Here is a 22,530-nt window from a genome sequence, read left to right as displayed (position 1 = left end):
CAGGTACAACAGTTTGCCTCCCGAAGTCACAGTGGCTCTGTCACTGGAGGGTTTAAAGAAGAGACTGGACAGCCAGTATAGAATAACAGAGTTGGAAGGGGCCTTGGAGGTCTTCTAGTCCAACCCCCTGCTTAGGCAGGAAACCCTACACCACTTCAGACAAATGGTTATCCAACACCACCTTTAAAACTTCCAGTGTTGGAGCATTTACAACTTCTGGAGGCATTGATCAATTGTTCTTATTGACAGGAAATTTCCCCTTAGTTCTAGATTGTTTCTCTTCTGGATTAGTTTCCACCCATTGCTTCTTGTCCTTCCCTCAGGTGCTTTGGAGAATAGCTTGACTCCCAAATCTTCTTTGGGGCAGCCCCTGAGATATTGGAAGACTGCTATCATGTCTCCCCTGGTCCTTCTTTTCATGAAACTAGACATTCCCAGTTCCTGCAACCATTCTTCATATGTTTTAGTCTCCAGTCCCCTAATCCTCTTTGATGCTCTTCTCTGAACTCTGAACTCTTTCTAGAGTCTCCACATCTTTTCTACATGTGGCGACCAAAACTGGATGCCATATTCCAAGTGTGGCCTTACCAAGGCCTTATAAAGTGGTATTAACCCTTCACATGATCTTGATTCTATGTTAATGCTGCCTAGAACAGTGTTGGCTTTTTTGGCAGCTGCTGCACATTGCCAACTGCTGAATGCCTAACTCGGTATGCCTTTCCTGCCTAAGCAGGGGGTTGGACTAGAAGACCTCCAAGGTCCCTCCCAACTCTTCTATTCTATTCTATTCTCTATTCTATTCTCTATTCTATTCTCTTCTATTTTCTATGCTATGCTTATGCTATTCTATGATATTCTATTCTGTTGTATTCTTTTCTTCATTCTCTTCTCTTCTCTGCTATTATCCATTCTCCTCTCTTCTCTTTTCTTCTATTTTCTATGCTATGCTATGCTATTCTCTATTCTATTCTATTCCCTCTTCTAATTTCTATGCTATGCTATTCTATTCTATTTTCTATGCTATTCTATTCTCTGTTCTACTCTATTATATTCTATGCTATGCTATTCTGTTCTATTCTCCATTTTCTTCTCTTTTCTCTTCTCTCTCTTTTCTCTTCTATTTTCTATGCTATTCTATTTTCTATGCTATGTTATTCTATTCTATTTTCTATGCTATTGTATTCTCTATTTTACTCTATTATATTGTTTGCTATGCTATTCTGTTCTGTTCTCCATTCTCTTCTTCCCTATTCCATTCTCTTCTTTTCTCTTCTATTTTCTATGCTATGCTATGCTATGCTATGCTATTTTCTATGCTATTCTATTCTATTCTATTTTCTATGCTATGCTATTCTATTCCCTCTTCTCTTCTATTTCCTATGCTATTCTATTATTCTATTTTCTATGCTATGCTATTCTATTCCCTCTTCTCTTCTATTTTCTATGCTATTCTATTTTCTACTATTCTATTTTCTATGCTATGCTATTCTATTCTATTTTCTATGCTATGCTATTCTATTCCCTCTTCTCTTCTATTTCCTATGCTATGCTATTCTATTCTATTTTCTATGCTATGCTATTCTATTTTCTATGCTATGCTATGCTATTCTATTCTCTATTCTATGTTATTCTATGCTATGCTATGCTACTCTCTCTGCTCTTCTATTCAGCACAGACTCTAACCTCAGCGCTGTGCATCTTTTCCACTCCACCGGACACCCACAATCCCCTTTCCATCCTATTCCCAAAGCCAACGTACCCTCTTTCCTTGCCACGCCAGGTAAGGGGGAGGAGATGTGCCACCCCTAAAACGGATGAGCGCCCACGAAGACGGTGAGGCGGAGCACCGAGCTGGCCTGGTAGCTCATCAAGTTATTGACGGTCACCATCTCTAAATCTAGCACAAACTCACGGGGACCCACGACAGCCCGAGAGAGGACCAACATGGCGCTGATGTTGCTGATTTGCTGTGGAGGAAAAGAAATGGGAAAAGCTTTTTGTGATTTCCAGGAACAGAAATTTATGTTTCAATGATCCAACCAACTGAAGCTCACAGACGTCGGTTCAACCCTCTAAGTCAGTGGTTCCCAAACTTGGAAACTTTAAGACTTCAACTCCCAGAATTCTCCAGCCAGCAGAGCTCCCAGAATTCTGGGAGTTGAAGTCCACAAGTCTTAAAGTTGCCAAGTTTGGGAACCACTGCTCTAAGTCAGCAGTGTCGAACTCAAGGCCCGCGGACCGGATTCAGCGAGAAACGAGCAAATATTGGACTAAAATACACAGGTGGCTTGAAAAGACGATACAATAACACATAAGTCTTAAAACCGGAAATATTCCTGTTGGGGATTTTACCAGAAACTTATTGTAAGTTTCTGGTAAAATCCCCAACAGGAATATTTCCGGTTTACTATGAAGAAAATGGTAGATATACTGTAGATAGATAGATGATAGATGTTAGATAGACAGATAGATATACTGTAGATAGATGATACATAAGATAGATATACTGTAGATAGATAGATAGATAGATAGATAGATAGATAGATAGATAGATATACTGTAGATACATAGATAGATAGATAGATAGATAGATAGATAGATAGATAGATAGATAGATAGATATAGATAAATAGATGATAGATATACTGTAGAAAGATAGATGATAGATATACTGTAGATAGATAGATATAGATATATAGATATAAGAATATGGATATCTAAAAGATATTCATATGCAAGATGATATAAATGTATTGTATGTATGTATGTATGTATGTTTGTGTGTGTGAGCATACTACTATATATATAAAAAAACTGGAAATATTCCTGCTATGCTACCAGAAACTTATTGTAAAGAAAATGTACATTTGATTATTGAAGTATTTTATTCCATCTCCAAACTCCATATTTAGAGACCCCCTGACCTGAAAGCATCAGTGTTAGGAAGCCCGGTGCCAGAGTAAACTTTATAGAAAAATGGCTGCGATTGGCTGTTGCTAGGATACGGACTTACCCGGATGTAAAATTCTCCATCCTCGTTGCCTGAACGGATCTGGAAGGTGTTAAAGGATCCTGGGTAGAAGGTGGTGGCTTGAATTTGGAAAATGTCCGAGGGCACCGTCCGATCGGCCAAGATGCTCATATACCGGTAGATGACAGAGGAAGGCTTCTCATGACAAAGGGGGTTTGAGGTCGGGCACAGACAGCGGCTGCAATAGGAATGAAGGAGGTTGGTTGTGGTCCAGCTGCGCTGTGAGCACCATTTCGTCACAGCTGGTTGTTAAACCAGGGTTTCATCTACCATGGCTGTCTTAAGATGAATGAACTTCAACTCCCAGAACTCCCCAGCCAGCAGGCTTTAAGATGGGTGGACTTCAACTCCCAGAATTCCCCAGCTCGCTTGCTTTAAGATGGGTGGACTTCAACTCCCAGAATCCCCAAGCCAGCTTAAATTTAAGATGGGTGGACTTCAACTCCCAGAATCCCCCAGCCAGCATGCTTTAAGATGGGTGGGCTTCAACTCCCAGAATCCCTGAGCCAGCTTAAGATGGGTGGACTTCAACTCCCAGAATCCCCCAGCCAGCTTGTTTTACAATGGGTGGATTTCAACTCCCAGAATCCCCCATCCAGCATGCTTTAAGATGGGTGGACTTCAACTCCCAGAATCCCCCAGCCAGCATGCTTTAAGATGGGTGGATTTCAACTCCCAGAATCCCCCAGCCATCTAGCCTGCTGCCTCTGGTATTCTGGGAGTGGAAGTCTCGTTATCTTAAAAGTTTGCTGGTGGGGGAATTCTGGGAATTGAAGTCCGTCCATCTTACGATTGCGGAGGATGAGAAAGAGTGGCTTAAAGCAGCCCACGTGATTTCATTCTAACTGTGGTGCTTCATATGAACATATCAGATTATTACGCAAGTGCCCGGTTTTCTGAACCTGGGTTTAGAACGCTGTGTGAACCCATTTTATGGGATGTATGAGTTATTTCTTGTGGTTAGCCAGACTCGGACAATGAGGAGGTTGGGGAGGGATTTGGGCCAGTCCTGGAGTCTGGGGAAAGCTCTAATGGATGCTCTGCGTCGGACGCAGAGATAGACCCCAGGCCATCTGACATTTCCCAGCCAGAGGCAGCTGCCTTTGGAGGCTGAGATAAGTGGGGGGGGAGAACAGCTGGGGCCTGTGCCAGATGCACGTATGCGCAGAGCGGTTAGGAGAGGCGAACAACGGAGGACAAGGAGTTGACTCAGGGAAGCAAGGCACACGTGGACGCTGAATGGCTCTTCCCTGGCTGAGGAATAAATAGAAGGAAAAGGGGAGTGGTGATCGTAGGAGACAACAGTTCGTATTTCTGAAGATTTTGCTCATTGTGTTTTGTGCCACAGAGACTGCTTGCCAGAACTTAATTTACACCCGGCCTTGCAATTATCACAAGGAACATCATAAAGTCTGCTAGTGCGGTTATTTGAAGGACTCTTGCCTGGACTTTTTGGTTTGTGAATGCTTTTAATTCACGGGAGAGAAATAAAGGTTTTTTTCGGGACAAGGAGTCTGTTTCTTGTTTCTGCTAAGGCTGGGTCAGAAGATTCTTCTTCCTCATTCTGCAGGTTAGTTAAGGACTGAACGGCGTTTACAAATTGCTGCATCAGATCGACTCCGGGTGGCATAAAGGAGCCTTTGTGCCTCAATCCAAGCCCAACGTGGTCTGTTTACAATGCCCTTCCTCCTTTCCTCTCAACCCTCCGGACCTGTCCCCACTCACTTTTCAGAGACGTGGACGTAAGGTTCTTGGCACAGCTTCTTCTCCACACACCGATACCCTCCGTGAAAGTTCACGCAGTTCTGGGCTTCGGTGCACTGATTGCTGTCTAATTCGCATTCGTTAATATCTGTGGGTACCGGAGATAGAAGGAAGGAAAGAAGGAGAAAAAGGGAGAGAGGATGAAGGAAGGCAAGGGAAGGAAGGAAGGAAGAAAGAAAAGAAGTGAGGAAAAGAGAAGAAAAAGGGAGGGTGGGAAGGAGGAGGAGGGAAGGGAAGGAAGAAAGGAAGAAGTTAGGAAAAGAGAAGAAAAGGTTAGGAAAAGAGAAGAAAAAGGGAGGAAGGAAGAAAAGTTAGGAAAAGAGAAGAAAAGGAAGGAAGGAAGAAACGTTAGGAAAAGAGAAGAAAAAGGGAGGAAGGAAGGAAGGAAGAAAAGGGAGGAAGGAAGAAAAGTTAGGAAAAGAGAAGAAAAAGGAAGGAAGGAAGAAAGGAGGAAAAGAGAAGAAAAAGGGAGGAAGGAAGGAAGAAAAGGGAGGAAGGAAGAAAAGTTAGGAAAAGAGAAGAAAAAGGGAGGAAGGAAGGAAGAAAAGTTAGGAAAAGAGAAGAAAAGGGGAGGAAGAAAGGAAGGAAGAAAAGAAGTTAGGAAAAGAGAAGAAAAAGGGAGGGTGGGAGGGAGGAGGAGGGAAGGGAAGGAAGAAAAGAAATTAGGAAAAGAGAATAAAGGCAGGGAGAGAGGATGAAGGAAGGGAAGGAAGAAAGAAAGAAGAAACAGGGAGAGAGGAAGAAGGAAGAGAAGAAATTAGAAAAAGAGAAGAAAAAGGGAGGGTGGGAGGACGAAGGAAGGGAAGGGAAGGAAGGAAGGAGGGAAGGAAGGAAAAGAAGAAACAAGGAGGGATGAGGGAGAAAGGAAGGAAGGGAAAGAAATGGAGGGAGGGATGAAGGGTGAAGAAATAGAGGAAAGGAAGGAAAGGAATTGAAGAGAGGGAGGGAAGAAAGACAGAAAGCAAGAATTGGGAAGGAAGGAAATTGAAAGAGAGGGAGAGGGGAGGAAGGAAGGAAGGAGAAGGAAGGAAGGAAAGGGAACAAGAAAAGAGGCCAAGGGAAGAAGAGGAGGAGAGAAAAGAAGGAAGGAATGTTAAAAACCCAGCCTCAGAACGATGCCAAAATTATTCTGGCCCTGCCTTTGCTTGGCCTTTGCTCAACAAATATTCCCCATTCTGGGATTTTTCTCTTGAGCTTCCCTAAGTGGTTCCGATCCAGCTGAGCGCTCAGGCAGAACGGATCACGAAGGTCTCTCTATGCAGCAGAAAGCGTTTTTCCCTTGCAAAAACCAAGAGGCGCCATTCACATCTCAGACCCCAGCCAGGCTGGGCAACGTCCCCAAATAAAAACGAGGGTGGATTTGGCTCAAAGGGGGCATTCTCTGCCCCGCCCCAAATTCCTTTTTCTTGCTTTGGCACCCCAAACTGCCAGCAACCCCCGCCAGCCAGAATCCTTCCCTCCTCCCCGACCCACACAAGAATCCCCTTCGAATGGGTTTTTGCCAACTTCAGGCACTGCTTCCCAAAAATGTAATGGTATATATAGGTTCTCTTGCTTGAGCAGGGGATGTACTAGAGGACCTCCAAGGTCCTATCCTGTCCTGTCCTATTCCATTCTATAGTCTATATTCTCTTCTATTCAATTCTATTTTCTATTTTATTCTATTCTATATTCTGTTCTGTTATCTATTCTATATTTTCTATTATTTTCTATATTCTGTTCTGCTCTGTTCTATTCTTATTCCATTCCATTCTATATTCTATATATTATATCCTATTCTATATTCTAGTCGTCTATTCTAGTCTATATTCTATTATTCTATTATTCTATTATTCTATTATTCTATTATTCTATTATTCTATTATTCTATTATTCTATTATTCTATTATTCTATTATTCTATTATTCTATTATTCTATTATTCTATTATTCTATTATTCTATTATTCTATTATTCTATTATTCTATTATTCTATTATTCTATTATTCTATTATTCTATTCTCTATTTTCTATTATTTTCTATGTTCTGTTCTTATTCCATTCTATATTCTATATTCTATATTCTATATTCTATATTCTATATTCTATATTCTATATTCTATATTCTATATTCTATATTCTATATTCTATATTCTATATTCTACATTCTACATTCTACATTCTATTCTATATTCTATACTATTCTATTCTTTATTTCTATTATTTTCTATATTCTGTTCTGTTCTGATCTGTTCTTATTCCATTCCATTCTATATTCTATATTCTATATTCTATATTCTATATTCTATATTCTATATTCTATATTCTATATTCTATATTCTATATTCTATATTCTATATTCTATATTCTATATTCTATATTCTATATTCTATATTCTATATTCTATATTCTATATTCTATATTCTATATTCTATTATTCTGTTCTATTGTTCTATTCTATATTCTATTCTCTATTTTCTATATTCTGTTCTGTTCTTATTCCATTCCATTCTATTTTCTGTTCTTTCTGCTCTTATTTTCTGTTCACTATCTCCCATTCCATTCCACTTTCTTCTTCTTCTATTCTTCCAACCTGACTTGGTACCTGGGTTTTGGGTTTTTTTTTCAACCACCCCTGTTTCCTGGTGCCAACCCAGAATTCCCGCCGGTTACCTTGGCAAAGCCGGGTGCTCACGAGGTTGTAACCTTGAGGACAAACGCAGGAGAAGCGGCCGGGTTCGTTCACACACTGGTATTGGCACAAGTAAGTCGAATAGCTGCATTCATCCACGTCTGAGCAGGAGAAGGGAAAAAAAACAGGATCATTACAGGTCATCCTCAAATTATGACCACAACTGAGAAAAGAATTCCGGTTGCTAAGCAAGGCGGTCGTTCTATTCTATTCTATTCTGTTCTATTTTCCCTATTCAGTTCTGTTCTATTTTCCCTATTCTGTTCTGTTCTATTCTGTTCTATTTTCCCTGTTCTGTTCTATTTTCCCTATTCTGTTGTTCTATTTTCCCTGTTCTGTTCTGTTCTATTTTCCCTATTCTGTTCTGTTCTATTTTCCCTGTTCTGTTCTGTTCTATTCTGTTCTATTTTCCCTGTTCTGTTCTATTTTCCCTATTCTGTTGTTCTATTTTCCCTGTTCTGTTCTATTTTCCCTGTTCTGTTCTATTTTCCCTATTCTGTTATGTTCTATTTTCCCTGTTCTGTTCTATTTTCCCTATTCTGCTCTGTTCTATTTTCCCTATTCTGCTCTGTTCTATTTTCCCTGTTCTGTTCTATTTTCCCTGTTCTGTTCTATTTTCCCTATTATGTTCTGTTCTATTTTCCCTGTTCTGTTCTATTTTCCCTATTCTGTTCTGTTCTATTTTCCCTATTATGTTCTATTTTCCCTGTTCTGTTCTATTTTCCCCATTCTTTCTGTTCTATTCTGTTCTGTTCTATTTTCCCTGTTCTGTTCTGTTCTATTTTCCCTATTCTGTTCTGTTCCATTCTGTTTTGTTCTATTTTCCCTGTTCTGTTCTATTCTATTTTCCCTGTTCTATTCTATTCTATTCTATTCTATTTCTATATTATTCTATTTTGTTCAATTATTCTATTCTATTTTGTTCAATTATTCTATTCTATTCTATTCTATTCTATTCTATTCTATTCTCCTCCTGTTTTCCCCACAACGGCAGCCAGCAAAGAGCAAAGAAGCAGAGGAGAGGAGAGGTTCCCACAAGGGGTGGGAAGGATAAGGGGGTGGGGCTGAGCTAGCCCTGCCTACCTTTGCAGGTAAAGCCGGTGTGGTCCAGCTCGTATCCTTGATTGCAACGGCAGATGAAAGTGCCATAGGTGTTGAAACAGCGTTGCTTGCAAGGGGCTCCCATCTCGCACTCGTTCACATCTGGCGGCGGCGGGGGCGGGGGGGGGGTTGACAAAAAAAAGTCAGGCTTTGAATACTTCACCCCGAGGGTTTGTACGCTGCTAAAATACTTTTTTTTTTGCCTTTAAAGGCCTGCCTTCCTGCCTTTTGCCCCAGCCTGAACTTCTGGATACCGCCCCCATGTCCTGTAGTACATTGATTCCTCTTTGTCCTTTATTCTCAATGTCAACCTGTTCGTTTCTGCACAGTCTAATATCTTCTTTGTTACCTCCCCTTCCGATGGGATTTTCTCTGCTTTCCAGTTTTGTGCAAATACAATTCTAGCTGCTGTTATTATTTGTACAATCAAATACGAATCTGATCTACTGTATTTCTCTGGCAGAATACCCAATAAAAATATCTCTGGCTTAAACTCCAGGGGTTTGATGTATCATTTTCTCTAACCACGTTTAACCCATGCTTTTTGCATCCCAACGGGGTGACTGATTGAATGCCCGCAGGGATTCGCTTAACGACAGGGACAGGAAAGCTCGTAAGATGGAGCAAAGCTCCTTGAACCACTGTCTCACTTTTGAAACAGGAAAATCTGGGCTCGATTGCGGTCGTAAGTCGAGGACTACCTGTTTAGGATTTACGGGGGTGGGTTTTCTCTTACCTACACACGAGCGGTTGTTACTTGAGAGCTGGAATCCAGATTCACACTGACAGGTGAAAGATCCTGGGGAATTGACGCAACGGTGTTGACAGTAACGGTAATGGCATTCGTCGATGTCTGTAGCAGAAAAAGGGGGGATAAACGAGAAGGAATTACTGAATTATAAAAGCATATCCACCTTGCTCTGCCTCTGGGCATGCACAGAAGGCTTTGTCACCTTCTCTGAGAAACTGACCTGATCCTTTTCAGATTTGGGTTTGTTTTTTTTAAACTGGTGAATATACACACAGGTTTATGCTGAAAACAAGCAAGGTTTAGGCCTGCACAACATACGAAGGAATCAGGAATGAAGCTAGTTTAAAATCTAACTACGTTTCCTAGTTTTTTGTACATGCGGTAAAATGTGTGGTAAAATGTGATGGTACACTAAACAACGTTACAGTAGCATAATGACAGAGTTGGAAGGGACCTTGGAGGTCTTCTAGTCCAACCCCATCAGAATTGAGAATAACAGAGCTGCAAGGGACCTTGGAGGTCTTCTAGTCCAACCCCATGTATGAATCAAGAATGACAGAGTTGGAAGGGACCTTGGAGGTCTTCTACTCCAACCCCCCCCTCAGAGTCCAGAATGACAGAGTTGGAAGGGACTTTAGAGGTCTTCTAGTCCAACCCCATGTATGAATACAGAATGACATATTGGAAGGGACCTTGGAGGTCTTCTAGTCCAACCGCCCCCCTCAGAATCCAGAATGACAGAGTTGGAAGGGACTTTAGAGGTCTTCCAGTCCAACCCCATGTATGAATACAGAATGACATATTGGAAGGGATCTTGGAGGTCTTCTAGTCCAAACCCCTGTCAGAATCCAGAATGACAGAGCTGGAAGGGACCTTGGAGGTCTTCTAGTCCAACCCCTCTGCTCAAGCAGGAGACCCTATACCATTGCAGACATTCCGGTAGCGGGCCACAGCCAAGGTTGGAGACCCCAGCTGTAGTTTATATAGGCGACACCTGAGGTCCAACAACGCACTAAGCGCTGAATGACACCACCCCATTTCAGGCAGGGACAGTGTGTTTGTGCGACTCCCTTACCTACACACTCCGTCCCGATCTTCCGGTAGCCCTCCGGGCACTGACAGTGAAAACTCCCGATGGTGTTGATACACTGCTGGCTTGGCTGGCAGTCGTGCAAATCGTATTCACACTCATCCATGTCTACACGGGACACAAAAGGCGGGGGGGGGGGTGTATTTGTATTAGAATATTACTTATTTGTATTAAAATATTACTTTTATTTGTATTGGATTAATTTTATTTTTATTAGAATTAGTTTTATTTGTATTAGAATATTAGTTTTATTTGTGTTAGAATATTACTTTTATTTATATTAGAATATTACTTTTATTTGTATTGGATTAATTTTATTTTTATTAGAATTAGTTTTATTTGTATTAGAATATTAGTTTTCTTTGTGTTAAAATATTACTTTTATTTGTATTGGATTAATTTTATTTTTATTAGAATTAGTTTTATTTGTATTAGAATATTACTTTTGTTTGTATTAGAATATTACTTTTATTTATATTAGAATATTACTTTTTTGTAATAAAATATTACTTTTATTTGTATTAAAATATTACTTTTCTTGTATTAAAAATCCTTTCTTTGTATTAAAAAATTATTTTTATTTGCATTGGATTAATTTTATTTTTATTAGAATTAGTTTTATTTGTATTAGAATATTACTTTTATTTGCATTGGATTAATTTTATTTTTATTAGAATATTACTTTTAGAATATTACTTTTATTTGTATTGGAGTAATTTTATTTTTATTAGAATTAGTTTTATTTGTGTTAGAATATTACTTTTATTTGTATTAGAATATTACTTTTATTTGTATTAAAATATTACTTTTATTTGTATTAAAATGTTACTTTTACTTGTATTAGATTAATTTTATTTTTATTAGAATTAGTTTTATTTGTATTAGAATATTACTTTTATTTGTATTAGTATATTAGTTTTATTTGTATTAGAATATTACTTTTATTTGTATTAAAATATTACTTTTATTTGTATTAAAATATTACTTTTATTTGTATTAGAAAATATGACACCTTGGTGCCACACTGTTCACGCATTGATATGTTTGTAAATAAATAAATAAATAAATAAACAAATAAACTTTTTTTTTTTAAAGGTTATTAAACTTTTTATTCTTGGAATTCAGGCCAAGCCACCAACTCACCCACGCAGGATCCGTAGTGGTCAGGCTCGTAGCCCTGGGAGCAAGTGTGAGGTCGGCCGGAGGGCTGGTCCGGCGGGCGAACCGACCTGTCGGGATTGCCAGGAGGCGGACGTTCAGCATTCACGTCGTTGATGACCGAGGCGGAACGCGGAAGGCAGAGGTATCCCCCGTAATGGTTGATACATTTCATCTCCCCTTTGCAGGCATGGTGGATGGTCTCGCATTCGTTGATATCTAGAGAGGAAGAAAGAGATCTGAAATTAAAAAGTAAAAATGTGTCCAGTTGCAATGATTCCGCCTTTGAGGGAGGGGGCGCAGTGGTTGGAATGCAGTATTGCAGGCTGACTCTGCCGACTGCCAAAAGTTCGATCCTGACCAGTTCAAGGTTGAATCAGCCTTCTGAACTCGGTGGTATATAAGTCTAAATGCTGTTGCTATTGCCCTTCCTTCCTTCCTTCCTTCCTTCCTTCCTTCCTTCCTTCCTTCCTTCCTTCCTTCCTTCCTTGTGATTAGAATGCAATACTGCAGGCTAACTCTGCCCATAATCCGCAGTTTGATCCTGACTGGCTCAAGGCTGACTCAGCCTTCTGTCCTTCCGAGGTCGGTTAAATGAGGACCCGGATTGTTGGGGGCAAGAGGCTGACTCTGCAAACTGCTTAGAAAGGGCTGTAAAATTCCGAGGTTGGTAAAATGCGGACCTGATCTCCAAGATATCACAGGTAGGTTCACCCAACTGGCTAAACCTAGTTCCTGATTTCTAAGGTCACGGAACGCCATATACCCCAAAGAGCCAACTGACTTCAAATCTCCTTGTCCAATCCGGCCTTAAAAACCTCCATTGATGAGTTTACACAAGCCCAAAATTTGAGAGAAAACTTGTATAAGATGTTTTATAGATGGCATTTAGATTCTAAGAAACTGGCCTCTATGTATCCGAACTTACAACCTAAATGCTAGAGATGTGATTGTGCTGATGCTACTTACTTTCATATATGGTGGACTTGCAAAAAGGTTAAAGCATTTTGGATAAAAATATGGTGGATTATGCAAAATGTTCTTTAAAAAAAGGATAAAGTTTACCCCTGAGTTATTTTTGTTAGGTATAACTACTGATTGTACAGTTGTAGAGATTAACCTGATTTTGCATTTAATAACCGCAGCTAGACTGTTGGTGGCGCAATACTGGAAGAAGGAAGACTTGGCTACTATTCAAGAATGGACACTGAAAGTAACAAACCTAGCTGAGATGGCTAAAATATCTGCATATCCCAAGGACCATTCAAACGAGAGATATAAACTGGAGTGGAGAAGATGGATTGGCTATACTCAAAATAAATATGGGACTAAGAAATTCCAGATAGTTTATGACTGAAGAAACAAGGAATGATATAATCTGTTTAGAGTTAGCCTAGCAAAGAGGAGTTAAAGCTCAAATGAAAGATGATATTAACTTTTTTTAAAGTTTATTTTAGAATGTTTTTGTTAAAGATTTATACCCTGTATTGGTTCTGGGAAGTCGTGGGGGGGGAGGTTGGGGGGGTTGGGGGGGAGGGTCGGGGGAGGGAAGCAAATATTTGTAAAAGTTTTTGTTTTTCAAAATTCTCAATTTAAAAAAAAGAAAACCTCCATTGATGGAGCAACAACTTCTGGTGGCAAGCAGTTCCACTGGTTAATTGTTAATTCTCTGTCGGGAAACTCCTCCCCTAGTTCTGGGTCGCCTCTCTCTTTGATTAGTTTCCATCCAGGCAGATTGGAAATCTTGAAAAACCCAACTCTTTTCCATTGTTTCCCTACCTCCGCCCCGCCGTGGATTCGCAAGTCTCATTCATACAACCGCTTAACCCAATCATTGAAAGTGGGGGGGGGGGGAGTGGAACGTAGGCTGAATGCTGTGATAATGGATGGAAATAAAAGGATGGAAACTGACCAAGGAGAGATTCAACCTAGAAATAAGGAGGAATTTCCTGACAGGGAGAACAACCAACCCATGGGACAGAAGTTGCCTTTGGAAGTTGTGGGAGCTTCATCCCTGGAGGCTTTCAAGAAGAGACGGGACTGCCATCTGTCAGAAATGGTGTCCGGTCTCCTGTTTGGGCGGGGGGTGGTGGACTAGATGACCTCCAAGGTCCCTTCCAACTCTGTTAATCTGTTTTTGCATCTGCTTTTCATTGGTTTGAGGGCTGTGTTTTACCTTTGCAGTGCTGGGTTTCGGCGTCCCACTGATAGCCGTCGGTGCATTCCTACGACGGGGAGAAATTGGAAAAGTTTGAAAGAAACTGGTCAGATTACCGGATCTAGGATGGGATTGCAGCCATTTTTATCCTTTAAAACAAAAGCATTTTTAAACTTCTATATATATAAAAATGTCTCTCTCTTTCGCTTTCTCTCTCTTTCTTTCTGACTCTGTCTCTCTCTGTCTCTGTGTCTGTCTCTCTGTCTCTCTTTCTCTTTCTCTCTCTTTCTGTTTCTGTGTCTCTCTTTCTCTCTCTCTCTCTGACTCTCTTTCGCTTTCTCTCTCTGTCTTTCTATCTCTGTCTCTGAGTGTGTGTCTGTCTGTCTCTCTTTCTTTCTCTGTCTCTCTCTCTCGCTTTCTCTTTCTGTCTCTCTGTCTCTGTCTCTCTCTGACTCTCTCTTTCGCTTTCTCTCTCTGTCTCTCTTTCTCTCTGACTCTGTCTCTCTGTCTCTGTCTCTCTCTCGCTTTCTTTCTCTGTCTCTCTCTGTCTCTGTCTCTCTCTGACTCTCTTGTTTTCTCTCTCTGTCTTTCTGTCTCTGTCTCTGAGTCTCTCTGTGTCTGTCTGTCTGTCTCTCTCTCTCTCTCTGTCTCTCTCTGTGTTGTATGTTCCAGCATACCTCTGGAACACCTCTTGCAATTTCAACCGAACTTGGTACCCAGATGACTTACTCTCTGGAAACAAATACTGTGCGGGTAAGACACCCCTAACAACCCTTAGGGTATGTGTTCAGCTGAGATACAGCCTGTTGTGCCTTAAAATGGCTTCTACCGTACTGCCGTAAAATGGCTTCTACTGTACAGCGCAGTGGAGTTGCCTTGGTAACGGCTTCACAGTACTCCACAAGGGGGCTCCCTCTGGTAAGGGGGAAAATCCAACATTAGAAATTATGTTTGGTCCAGAGATTTTCCCCCTGTAAATAAATATCCAGGCAACAGCAGGTTATCAGTTAGTTCTAAATAAATGACTCGAAGAGGCACCCTCTGAGCTTTGATTCAGCCCCTTTATTACCGTGTAAGCATTGGGGTCCTCTTGTGCGAATGCAGCTTTCAGCAGGGTGGCCAGGAAGATGCAGGAAACCACCTTCATTTTCACACCTGGGAGAGGAAGAACAAAGAATTAAAAATGTATTTAAAAACTAGCTGATAACCCGGCGTTGCCTGGTTATCAGCATTGTATTAGACAGGAAAAGGAATGAATTGTATCTATAGCGTCAAGTTAAAGTAATTCTCTATAGATCAGTGGTGGGATTCAAATAATTTAACAACCGGTTCTCTGCCATAATGACCAGCTGGGTAGGCATAACTCGGTGGTCATGTGACAGTGTGGCTGTGGCCAACTCATGTCGATGGGCGCTTCGCCTTAGCTGTTACAATGTAATAAGGGTTAACTGCGGAGAGGCAGTTTCTGTAAGCAGGGCAATAAAGATGAAACAACACCAGAATTTTTCCTTCCTGCCTTCCTTACAGGATTAGCCCTGTAAAGTGGGGAAAAAAATAAAATAAGATTTCTTCCAACAACCGGTTCTCCGAACTGCTTAGAAAGTTACGAACCGGTTCTCCCGAATAGGTGCAAACCGGCTGAATCCCATCACTGCTATAGATATAATTCATTCCTTTTTTACTTCAGCGGCCCAGGCGTTCCAGAGTTATGCTGGAACACACACACACAGAGACACAGACACATGAACTTGAATCCAAAAAGCACTATCACTGTCAAAAGGTATTGTGATTGGACACTATAAATATAATTCATTCCTTTTTATTTCAGCGGCCCAGGCATTCCAGAGTTATGCTGGAACACACACACAGAGACACACACACACACACCGAGGGGTGTTGGCTTTGGCCAAAGAGATAAAGGTGGAGCAACTTTCTTCCAAAACGCTGGGATTTATTTTGTTTTAAATCTGTTTCCCATGCCTGGTTGAATCTGAGGACTTTTTTTTTTTTGCATAGAAAATTTTTATTTTCCCTTTTCATAGCATATAATCACATGTATTCTATTACATAGTCAATATCATGTTGTATTATTAAGTAATTACATCAATTCATCTTACCATCAACTACCCCCCCCCCAAAAAAAAACCAGTTATTGGCTCTTCTGCTCTCCATACACCATATTTATACCTTATCCGACTCTTTCTTCCCTCTCTCTCCTCCCCCTCTCTACATCCTTTCTTCCCTCCATCATTTTCTCCTCTACTTCCCCTTCCTTTCTCCTTCTCCTCTCTCCCCTTACCACTCCTCCTTATACACCTCATCTCCCCCCCCTTGCCCTCTCTCCTATCCCTCTCTTCCTATCTTTCTTCTCTCCTCTGCTTCCCACTCTTCCTCTCATTCTCTTGGTGTATTTCAGCTTCTGAGCAAACTCTCTTTTGTGTTGATGGTATTTATAATTCCATTTCAATATACATAAAAAAGAAAAAAATAGCAGTATACATGTACAATCATCCAACACCCCTCCTCCAACTTAGTAAACTCCACTCCCTCCCCCCCTCCCCCCAACCTTCCCCACCCCTTGACTTCCCAGAACCAAAACAAGGTATAAATCTTTAACAAAAACAGTTTAAAATATACTTAAAGAGAAAGTAGAAAATTAATAACGTCTTTAAATTGAGCTTAGTTTCCGAATCTGAGGACTTTTTTTAAAAAAGTGTTTTTATTTATTTTTCCAAATTTTAAATATAAACATCCCATCTCTCCTTAAGCAGCGTGTCGTCGGAGTGCAAATATTTCTGTGCTTCCACAAATTATAATGCATTGGACAATTAAACATTGTACTGCTTTTCCTTTCCTTCCTTAACGTATTTTCTAATAAAAGTACCATAGTAACAGTAAACAGTTATTCTCTTCATGCTAATACTAACAATTATCATTTTATTCTCATTTCTCTCTTAATATATTTTCTGTTCTTCTTTTAACCTTCTTCTTTTTCTCCTTTCTTTTTATTTCCCATTTCCTTTTTTATTCTCTAACCCCATGATGGCACGGGTGACATAGGTGGCACGAAGGGCCCTCTCTGTGGGCACACGGGTTGTCGCCCCAGCTCAGCTCCACCGCACATGCGCGTGCGCCTCCCGCCAGCCAGTTGATTTCCAGGTCTCAGCCGTACATGCCCAGGGGCGGGGCGCATGTGGGAGGCATGCACACATGTTTGGGGGAGGTGGAGGGTCACATGTGCATGCACGGGGCAGAGAGATCACACACGCATGTATGGGGAGGCGATGGGGAGTGGGGGGGAAGCACGCCACCTACGGCCTGGTTTTGGTCCTAGGAGGCTGCAGGGAGGCTTACTAGGCCCAAAACGGGGGCGCAGGGGTCGTGTGCGCATGCACGGGAGACAACGGGAGAAGCAGGGGGGGGTCCCACGCGCATGTGCAGGAGTGGGGCACAGGGTGTGTGTGTCACACACGTTTTGCATTATGAGTGGCACACAACAACAAAAACGTTAGCCATTCCTGCTCTAACCATTGACAAAACGCTTCCCGTATCATATAATAATCAGTTTGTTCTTTCTCCTTCATTGCTAATGTTAATCTATTCATCTCTGCACATTCTACTCTTTTCCTAATCGCCTTCTCGTCAGTAGGGATCTCTTCGTTTTTCCGAACCTGAGGATTTTGACGGCAAGAAAACACCTCCGGGGGACGGATGAAGCTGTGTGTTTGTGTGTATACTTACACAAATGAGCTACTGTCTCCCAGGAAGGCTAAATACAGCCTTTTGTTAGACAAACGTACACAATTATATGTCAAAGTCACACCTGCTACTTAAGTTTATCCAAGGTTTTTATTATTTTTATTTTTAAATCCCTGCCATCCAATCCTCCCTGCCTCAAAGCAGCTGGACCATGCCAAAGGTGAAGCTAGGCAGGCAGTCCTTGAGTTATGACTATTTGTTTAGCAACCGTTCAAAGGCGCAACCGCATTGAAAAGGCGTACATGTGACCGGTCCTCGTATTTACAATCTTTGCAGTGTCCCCATGATAAAGGGATCGCCATTTACTTAACATAACAACTGCAGTCATTTGTTTAATCATTGCGTTGCTTAACAACAGAAATACTGGTTCCAATTGTCATAAGTTGAGGACTACACACACACACACACACGACAGGCATCACAATTTCCAGAACTTAAAATATATTAGCCACTTAGCTTTCGTTAGCCTCTGCTAACATCGTCAAGAGTGTAAAAGCTACCATTGAAGAGATATCTGCCTTTATACGTCATTGATCAAATCTGGCTTCCCCATTGACTTTGTTTCCCAGAAGGCTGCAAAAGGGGACACACACCCCCCCCCGGGGCACTGCGACTGTCATAAATATGAGCCAGTTGCCAAGCATCTGAATTTTGATCACGTGAACGCTGAAATGGTCATAAGTGTGAAAAATGGTCATTAAGCCACTTTTTTCAGTGCCATTGTAACGTCCAATGGTCACTAAACATAGTATGTATGTTGAGCTCACTCTCCCTCCCTCTCTTTCGCCCTTTCTCTCTTTCTGTCTTTTTTTCTTTCTCTCTCTTTCGCTTTCTCTCTCTTTCGCTCTTTCTGTCTGTCTCTTTCTCGCTTTCTCTCTGTCTCTTTCGCTTTCTCTCTTTCACTCTTTCTCTCTTTCTTTCTATCTCTTTCGCGTTCTCTGTCTCTTTTTTCTTTCTTTCGCTCTTTCTCTCTCCCTCCCTCTTCCTTTCTCTCTCTTTCTCTTTCTTCTTCCCTCGCTTTCTCTCTTTTGCTCTTTTTCTTTCTCTCTTTTTCTTTCTCTCTTTCGGTTTCTCTCTCTCTCCCTCCCTCCCTCTTCCTCTCTTCTTCCCTCGCTTTCTCTCTTTTGCTTTCTCTCTTGCTGTCTCTTTTTCTTTCTCTTTCGCTCTCTCTCCCTCCTTCTTCCTTTCTCTTTCTTTCTCTCTTCTTCCCTTTCTCTCTTTTGCTCTTTCTTTCTGTTACTTTTTTTCTGTTTCTCTCTCTGTCTCTTTGTCTCTCTTTCTCTTTCTGTGTCTTTCTCTCTCTTTCGCTGTCTCTTTCTCTATCTCTCTTTTGCGTTTTTTCTTTCCTTTGCTCTCTTTCTCTCTCCCTCCCACTTCCTTTCTCTCTCTTTCTCTTTCTTCTTCCTTCACTTTCTCTCTTTTGCTCTTTTTTTCTGTCTCTTTTTCTTTCTCTCTTTCGGTTTCTCTCTCTCTGTCTCTCTCTCTCTCTTTCTGTGTGTCTGTCTTTCGCTTTCTTTCACTTTCTATCTCTCTTTCGCGTTCTTTTTCTCTCTTTTTCTCTCTCTCTCTCCCCCTCTTCCTTTCTCTCTCTTTCTCTTTCTCTCTCTTCTTCCCTCACTTTCTCTCTTTCTCCCTCCCTCCCTCCATGTATGCATTTATATATTGCCCATGTATGACTAAAAGCTTGAATAATCTGGAAAGGGTCTCTGAGGTGCAGATGAGGTGAACTGAAACAGTGTTGGGATATAAACCCAAAGTAACATGAATATCCTGTTCTTTATGGCAGAGATGAGTAAACTTTTGATAGCCGTCAAATTATCTAGGTTTTTGAACCAACATGCCTGCGAGAAGGAAAAAGTGGCCCGGAGCAGAGTCAGAACGAACATCCATTGCAGATTTATAAACATTTTCTTGCAACGACATACATTCCATTTTGCTGGCGGGTTTTAGAGGTTCTTGAGGGGGGGCGGTGTACCCAGCACCCAAGGATTCTTTTGTAGGACTATCTACTAAATTCCCCCCCCCCAAAAAAAAAACTTTAAGAGAGCCTTGGGGGAAACCAGGTCAGTTCTCCGTTGACTGAGCTGGAGTGTTTGAGGAGCAGAACAAACCAAGATTGGCAAAGATCATGGCTTAGAACGGCTGGGCACAAAATTAAGGGGCACCGGAAATAAAATTGCTTAACTCTCTCTGGTGCAAACAACCCCCCCCTCCCTTGAATTGAGCAGGGGCACCCCTAGATTTTTTTCGGGGCCTGGAACAACCCCCCCCCCCACGGGATGGAGCAAACTCCCTTTGGAGCAACATTGCGCTGCTTTCGAAAAATGGCACCCCTTTTCGTGTCACTTATGCCCAACTTTCCTTCCTCCCCTCCCCTGCTCCTTCTCCCAGGCCTGGCCTGTTCCTCTATCCCCCCTCTCAGCCCCTTTTCCCAGCCCCCCCCAGACCTACCCCAGAAAGAAAGCTCCCATCACTCACCCCTTGACAAGCGCTTGGCGCCGTCTCTGGCACCCCTTCTTAACACGTCTCTCCCCCAATTCTGGCCGGGGGCGCGGAGCAAGAGAGAGAGAGAGAGAGAGAAGTGACGGGCGGGTGTGCCCTGGCAGAGTGCGCTGGCTGGTTCCCCCCCCCCCCCACGCACACACACACACTCAGCCCCCCCCCACCCTGAATTCTTGGCCCCGGGACAAGCAGATGTTGTTAAAGGCTGGCTGCCAACATCTGTTTTCACTTAGCTCGCAAGTCAACACCCTTTACGGACCAGCCAGCTGTTTGTATCCGTTGAGCGGGCTTGGCCCCTCGCCAAATCAGCCTTTCTCCCCTTTCCATTGGCTGCAGCCCCCCCACCCCATTTGCTGCCCCCTCTCTGGGAGGGGAAGACAGAGGGTTAAAATGATTTAAGAGAATAAAAGCGTAGCAGAGTACGAAGGGACCTTAGAGGTCTTGTAGTCCAGTGGTTCCCATAATTTTGGACACCAGGGCCGGTTTCCGTGGAGAGGAGTTTCTCTACGGGGCGGAGGGAACGTGGCCTGCGTCCCGTGGATGGGTCTTCGCTTCTTTGCGTGGGTCTGGTTTCTGGCATGCTGCAGATCAGTGCTGAAGCAGGGTTGCAGAGCCCGGCAATCTAGACCAACCCTCTTGCTCAAGCAGGAGATCCTGTACTATTATAACAGTAAAGGTTCCCCGCACACACGTGGGCTAGCCGTTCCCGACTCTAGGGGGCGGTGCCCATCTCCGTTTCAAAGCCGAAGAGCCAGCGCTGTCCGAAGACATCTCCGTGGTCATGTGGCCAGCATGACTCAACACCGAAGGCACACAGAACGCTGTTCCCTTCCCACCAAAGGTGGTTCCTGTTTTTCTACTTGCATTTTTTACCTGCTTTCGAACTGCTAGGTTGGCAGAAGCTGGGACAAGTCACAGGAGCTCACTCCGTTACGTGGCGCTAGGGATTCGAACTGCCGACCTTTCTGATCGACAAGCTCAGCTTCTTAGCCACTGAGCCACCGCGTCCCTTGCACTGTCCTGAATTTTGATCATGTGACTGGGCATGCTGCGGTAGTCGTAAGTGCAAAGACCAGTCGTAAGTCCATTTTTTCATTGTGGGGGACTTTGAACGGCCACTCAATGAATGGTTGTAAAACGAGGAATACCTGTTTTGTTCTGTTCCAACTGTCTTCGCTCTCTTTTGATTATCCAACACAATTTTTCCTCCATTCTTCCATGCTGGATCAATCAGGGGCACTCCGCCTTACGTCTGAAATCTGCATTCCCGGGTTTCTGGCGCAAACTCCTATCCCGCCATTATAATTTTTAGGAAAGCAAAGCACCGCCTCTCCCACCCACCCAGCTTTCAGACCCAAAACCCTCTTTTTATTTCAACGGCTGTGAATTATCTTCATTCACAGCCCGTAATGAGTCACAAATAGTTTGTAAAGAGTCCGACAGAAGTCTGCCAAAGTCTTTCGGGATAAGGCTGATAAGCACCCACCTTTATCTCCTTTGAAACGTTGCCAAAGACCTAATTGGCGATTAGTTTTGAAAGGACACACGGAGCGCAGAGTTAAAACAGAGCTTCAGAATGTAAGCCGACCAGCATGAACAAAGTTGCTTCCTGCAAAAGCTCACGTCCGTTTGCTCCTCTTTTATGTCTTATGGGAGGGGCCAATCAACTCCAAGCCTTACTCCCGAGTCACCCCTTTGTCTGTTCTTGCCTTCTGGCAGCTCTGCACATGCGTGCACTGGGAACAGGCTCCCCCTGTTCCTCTGCCTCGTTGATGTCCAACTCTGGAGGCGCCGGAGGCAGCGCGTAACTCCCAGGCGGCCCTGGCCCCCTCTCTGCCTCCGACGCAGAGCCCTCGTCCGAGCCTTCCCCAGCCTCCAGGACTGGCCCATGTTCCTCCCCAACCGAATCTGCTGCCAGCTCGGCAGGCCGCCGGCTGACCACAACCACCTCACACCACCAAGAACCAAAAAACAACACCATCAACGAGCGATAAACCCAATTTTAATTCTGACACTTCACAGTTCCTGTTTCCTTGCCAGTTGTACTGTATTTCCCTGAAAATAAGACTGGGTCTTATATTAATTTTTGTTTCAAAAGAAGCCTTAGGGCTTATTTTCCAGTTAGGTCTCATTTTTCAGGGAAATACGTTACTAAATCTGTCCGTCTGGCTGATGATCTTAACTGGGTCTTATATTTGGGGTAGGGCTCATATTGGGAGCATCCTGAAAAAATCACGCCAGGGCTTATTTTCCAGTTGAGTCTGAAACAGGGTATTGGATGACAACTCCCATAATCCCCCACCTTCTCCCCATTAAACCACTGAGCCAAGGTGGCACAGTGGTTAAATGCTGAACAGTTCAGCAGTTCGGCTGTTCAAATCCCACCAGGCTCAAGGTTGACTCAGCCTTCCATCCTTCCGAGGTGGGTAAAATGAGGACCCGGATTGTTGTTGGGGGCAATATGCTGACTCTGTAAACCGCTTAGAGAGGGCTGAAAGCCCTATGAAGCGGTATATAAGTCTAACTATTGCTATTGCTATTGCTCT

The 22,530-nt window shown here is 42.6% G+C and overlaps 1 protein-coding gene across 1 annotated transcript; it reads right to left on the bottom strand.

Moving 5' to 3' along the window:
• Positions 1 to 1,770: 1,770 nt before the first annotated feature.
• On the bottom strand, positions 1,771 to 20,091 carry EFEMP2 (EGF-like fibulin extracellular matrix protein 2). The gene is made up of 11 exons (XM_087705294.1): positions 19,961 to 20,091; positions 14,793 to 14,878; positions 13,742 to 13,790; positions 11,551 to 11,784; positions 10,393 to 10,515; positions 9,303 to 9,419; positions 8,549 to 8,668; positions 7,447 to 7,566; positions 4,757 to 4,883; positions 3,014 to 3,209; positions 1,771 to 1,967 (listed from the first exon to the last, which is right to left on the bottom strand). Exons 2-11 carry the CDS (start codon positions 14,868 to 14,870, stop codon positions 1,806 to 1,808), a joined length of 1,326 nt encoding a protein of 441 aa, XP_087561420.1. The 5' UTR covers positions 14,871 to 14,878; positions 19,961 to 20,091; the 3' UTR covers positions 1,771 to 1,805.
• Positions 20,092 to 22,530: the final 2,439 nt, after the last annotated feature.

The sequence above is a fragment of the Thamnophis sirtalis genome, unplaced genomic scaffold, assembly GCF_051295495.1.
Source record: "Thamnophis sirtalis isolate CommonGarterSnake01/CBP01778 unplaced genomic scaffold, rThaSir2_p1.2 scaffold_2, whole genome shotgun sequence".
Taxonomy (NCBI): domain Eukaryota; kingdom Metazoa; phylum Chordata; class Lepidosauria; order Squamata; family Natricidae; genus Thamnophis; species Thamnophis sirtalis.
The sequence above is the reverse complement of the archived record's forward strand: the minus strand, read 5'-3'. Positions and strand labels throughout refer to the sequence as shown.

Coding starts and splice junctions, on each gene's coding strand:
- EFEMP2 (XM_087705294.1), bottom strand. CDS start 14,870: ATGAAGGTGGTTTCCTGCATCTTCCTGGCCACCCTGCTGAAAGCTGCA. Junction 13,791..14,792: donor AGGACCCCAATGCTTACACG/GTAATAAAGGGG, acceptor TCCCCGTCGTAG/GAATGCACCGACGGCTATCA. Junction 4,884..7,446: donor GAGCACCCGGCTTTGCCAAG/GTAACCGGCGGG, acceptor CGGTACCCACAG/ATATTAACGAATGCGAATTA.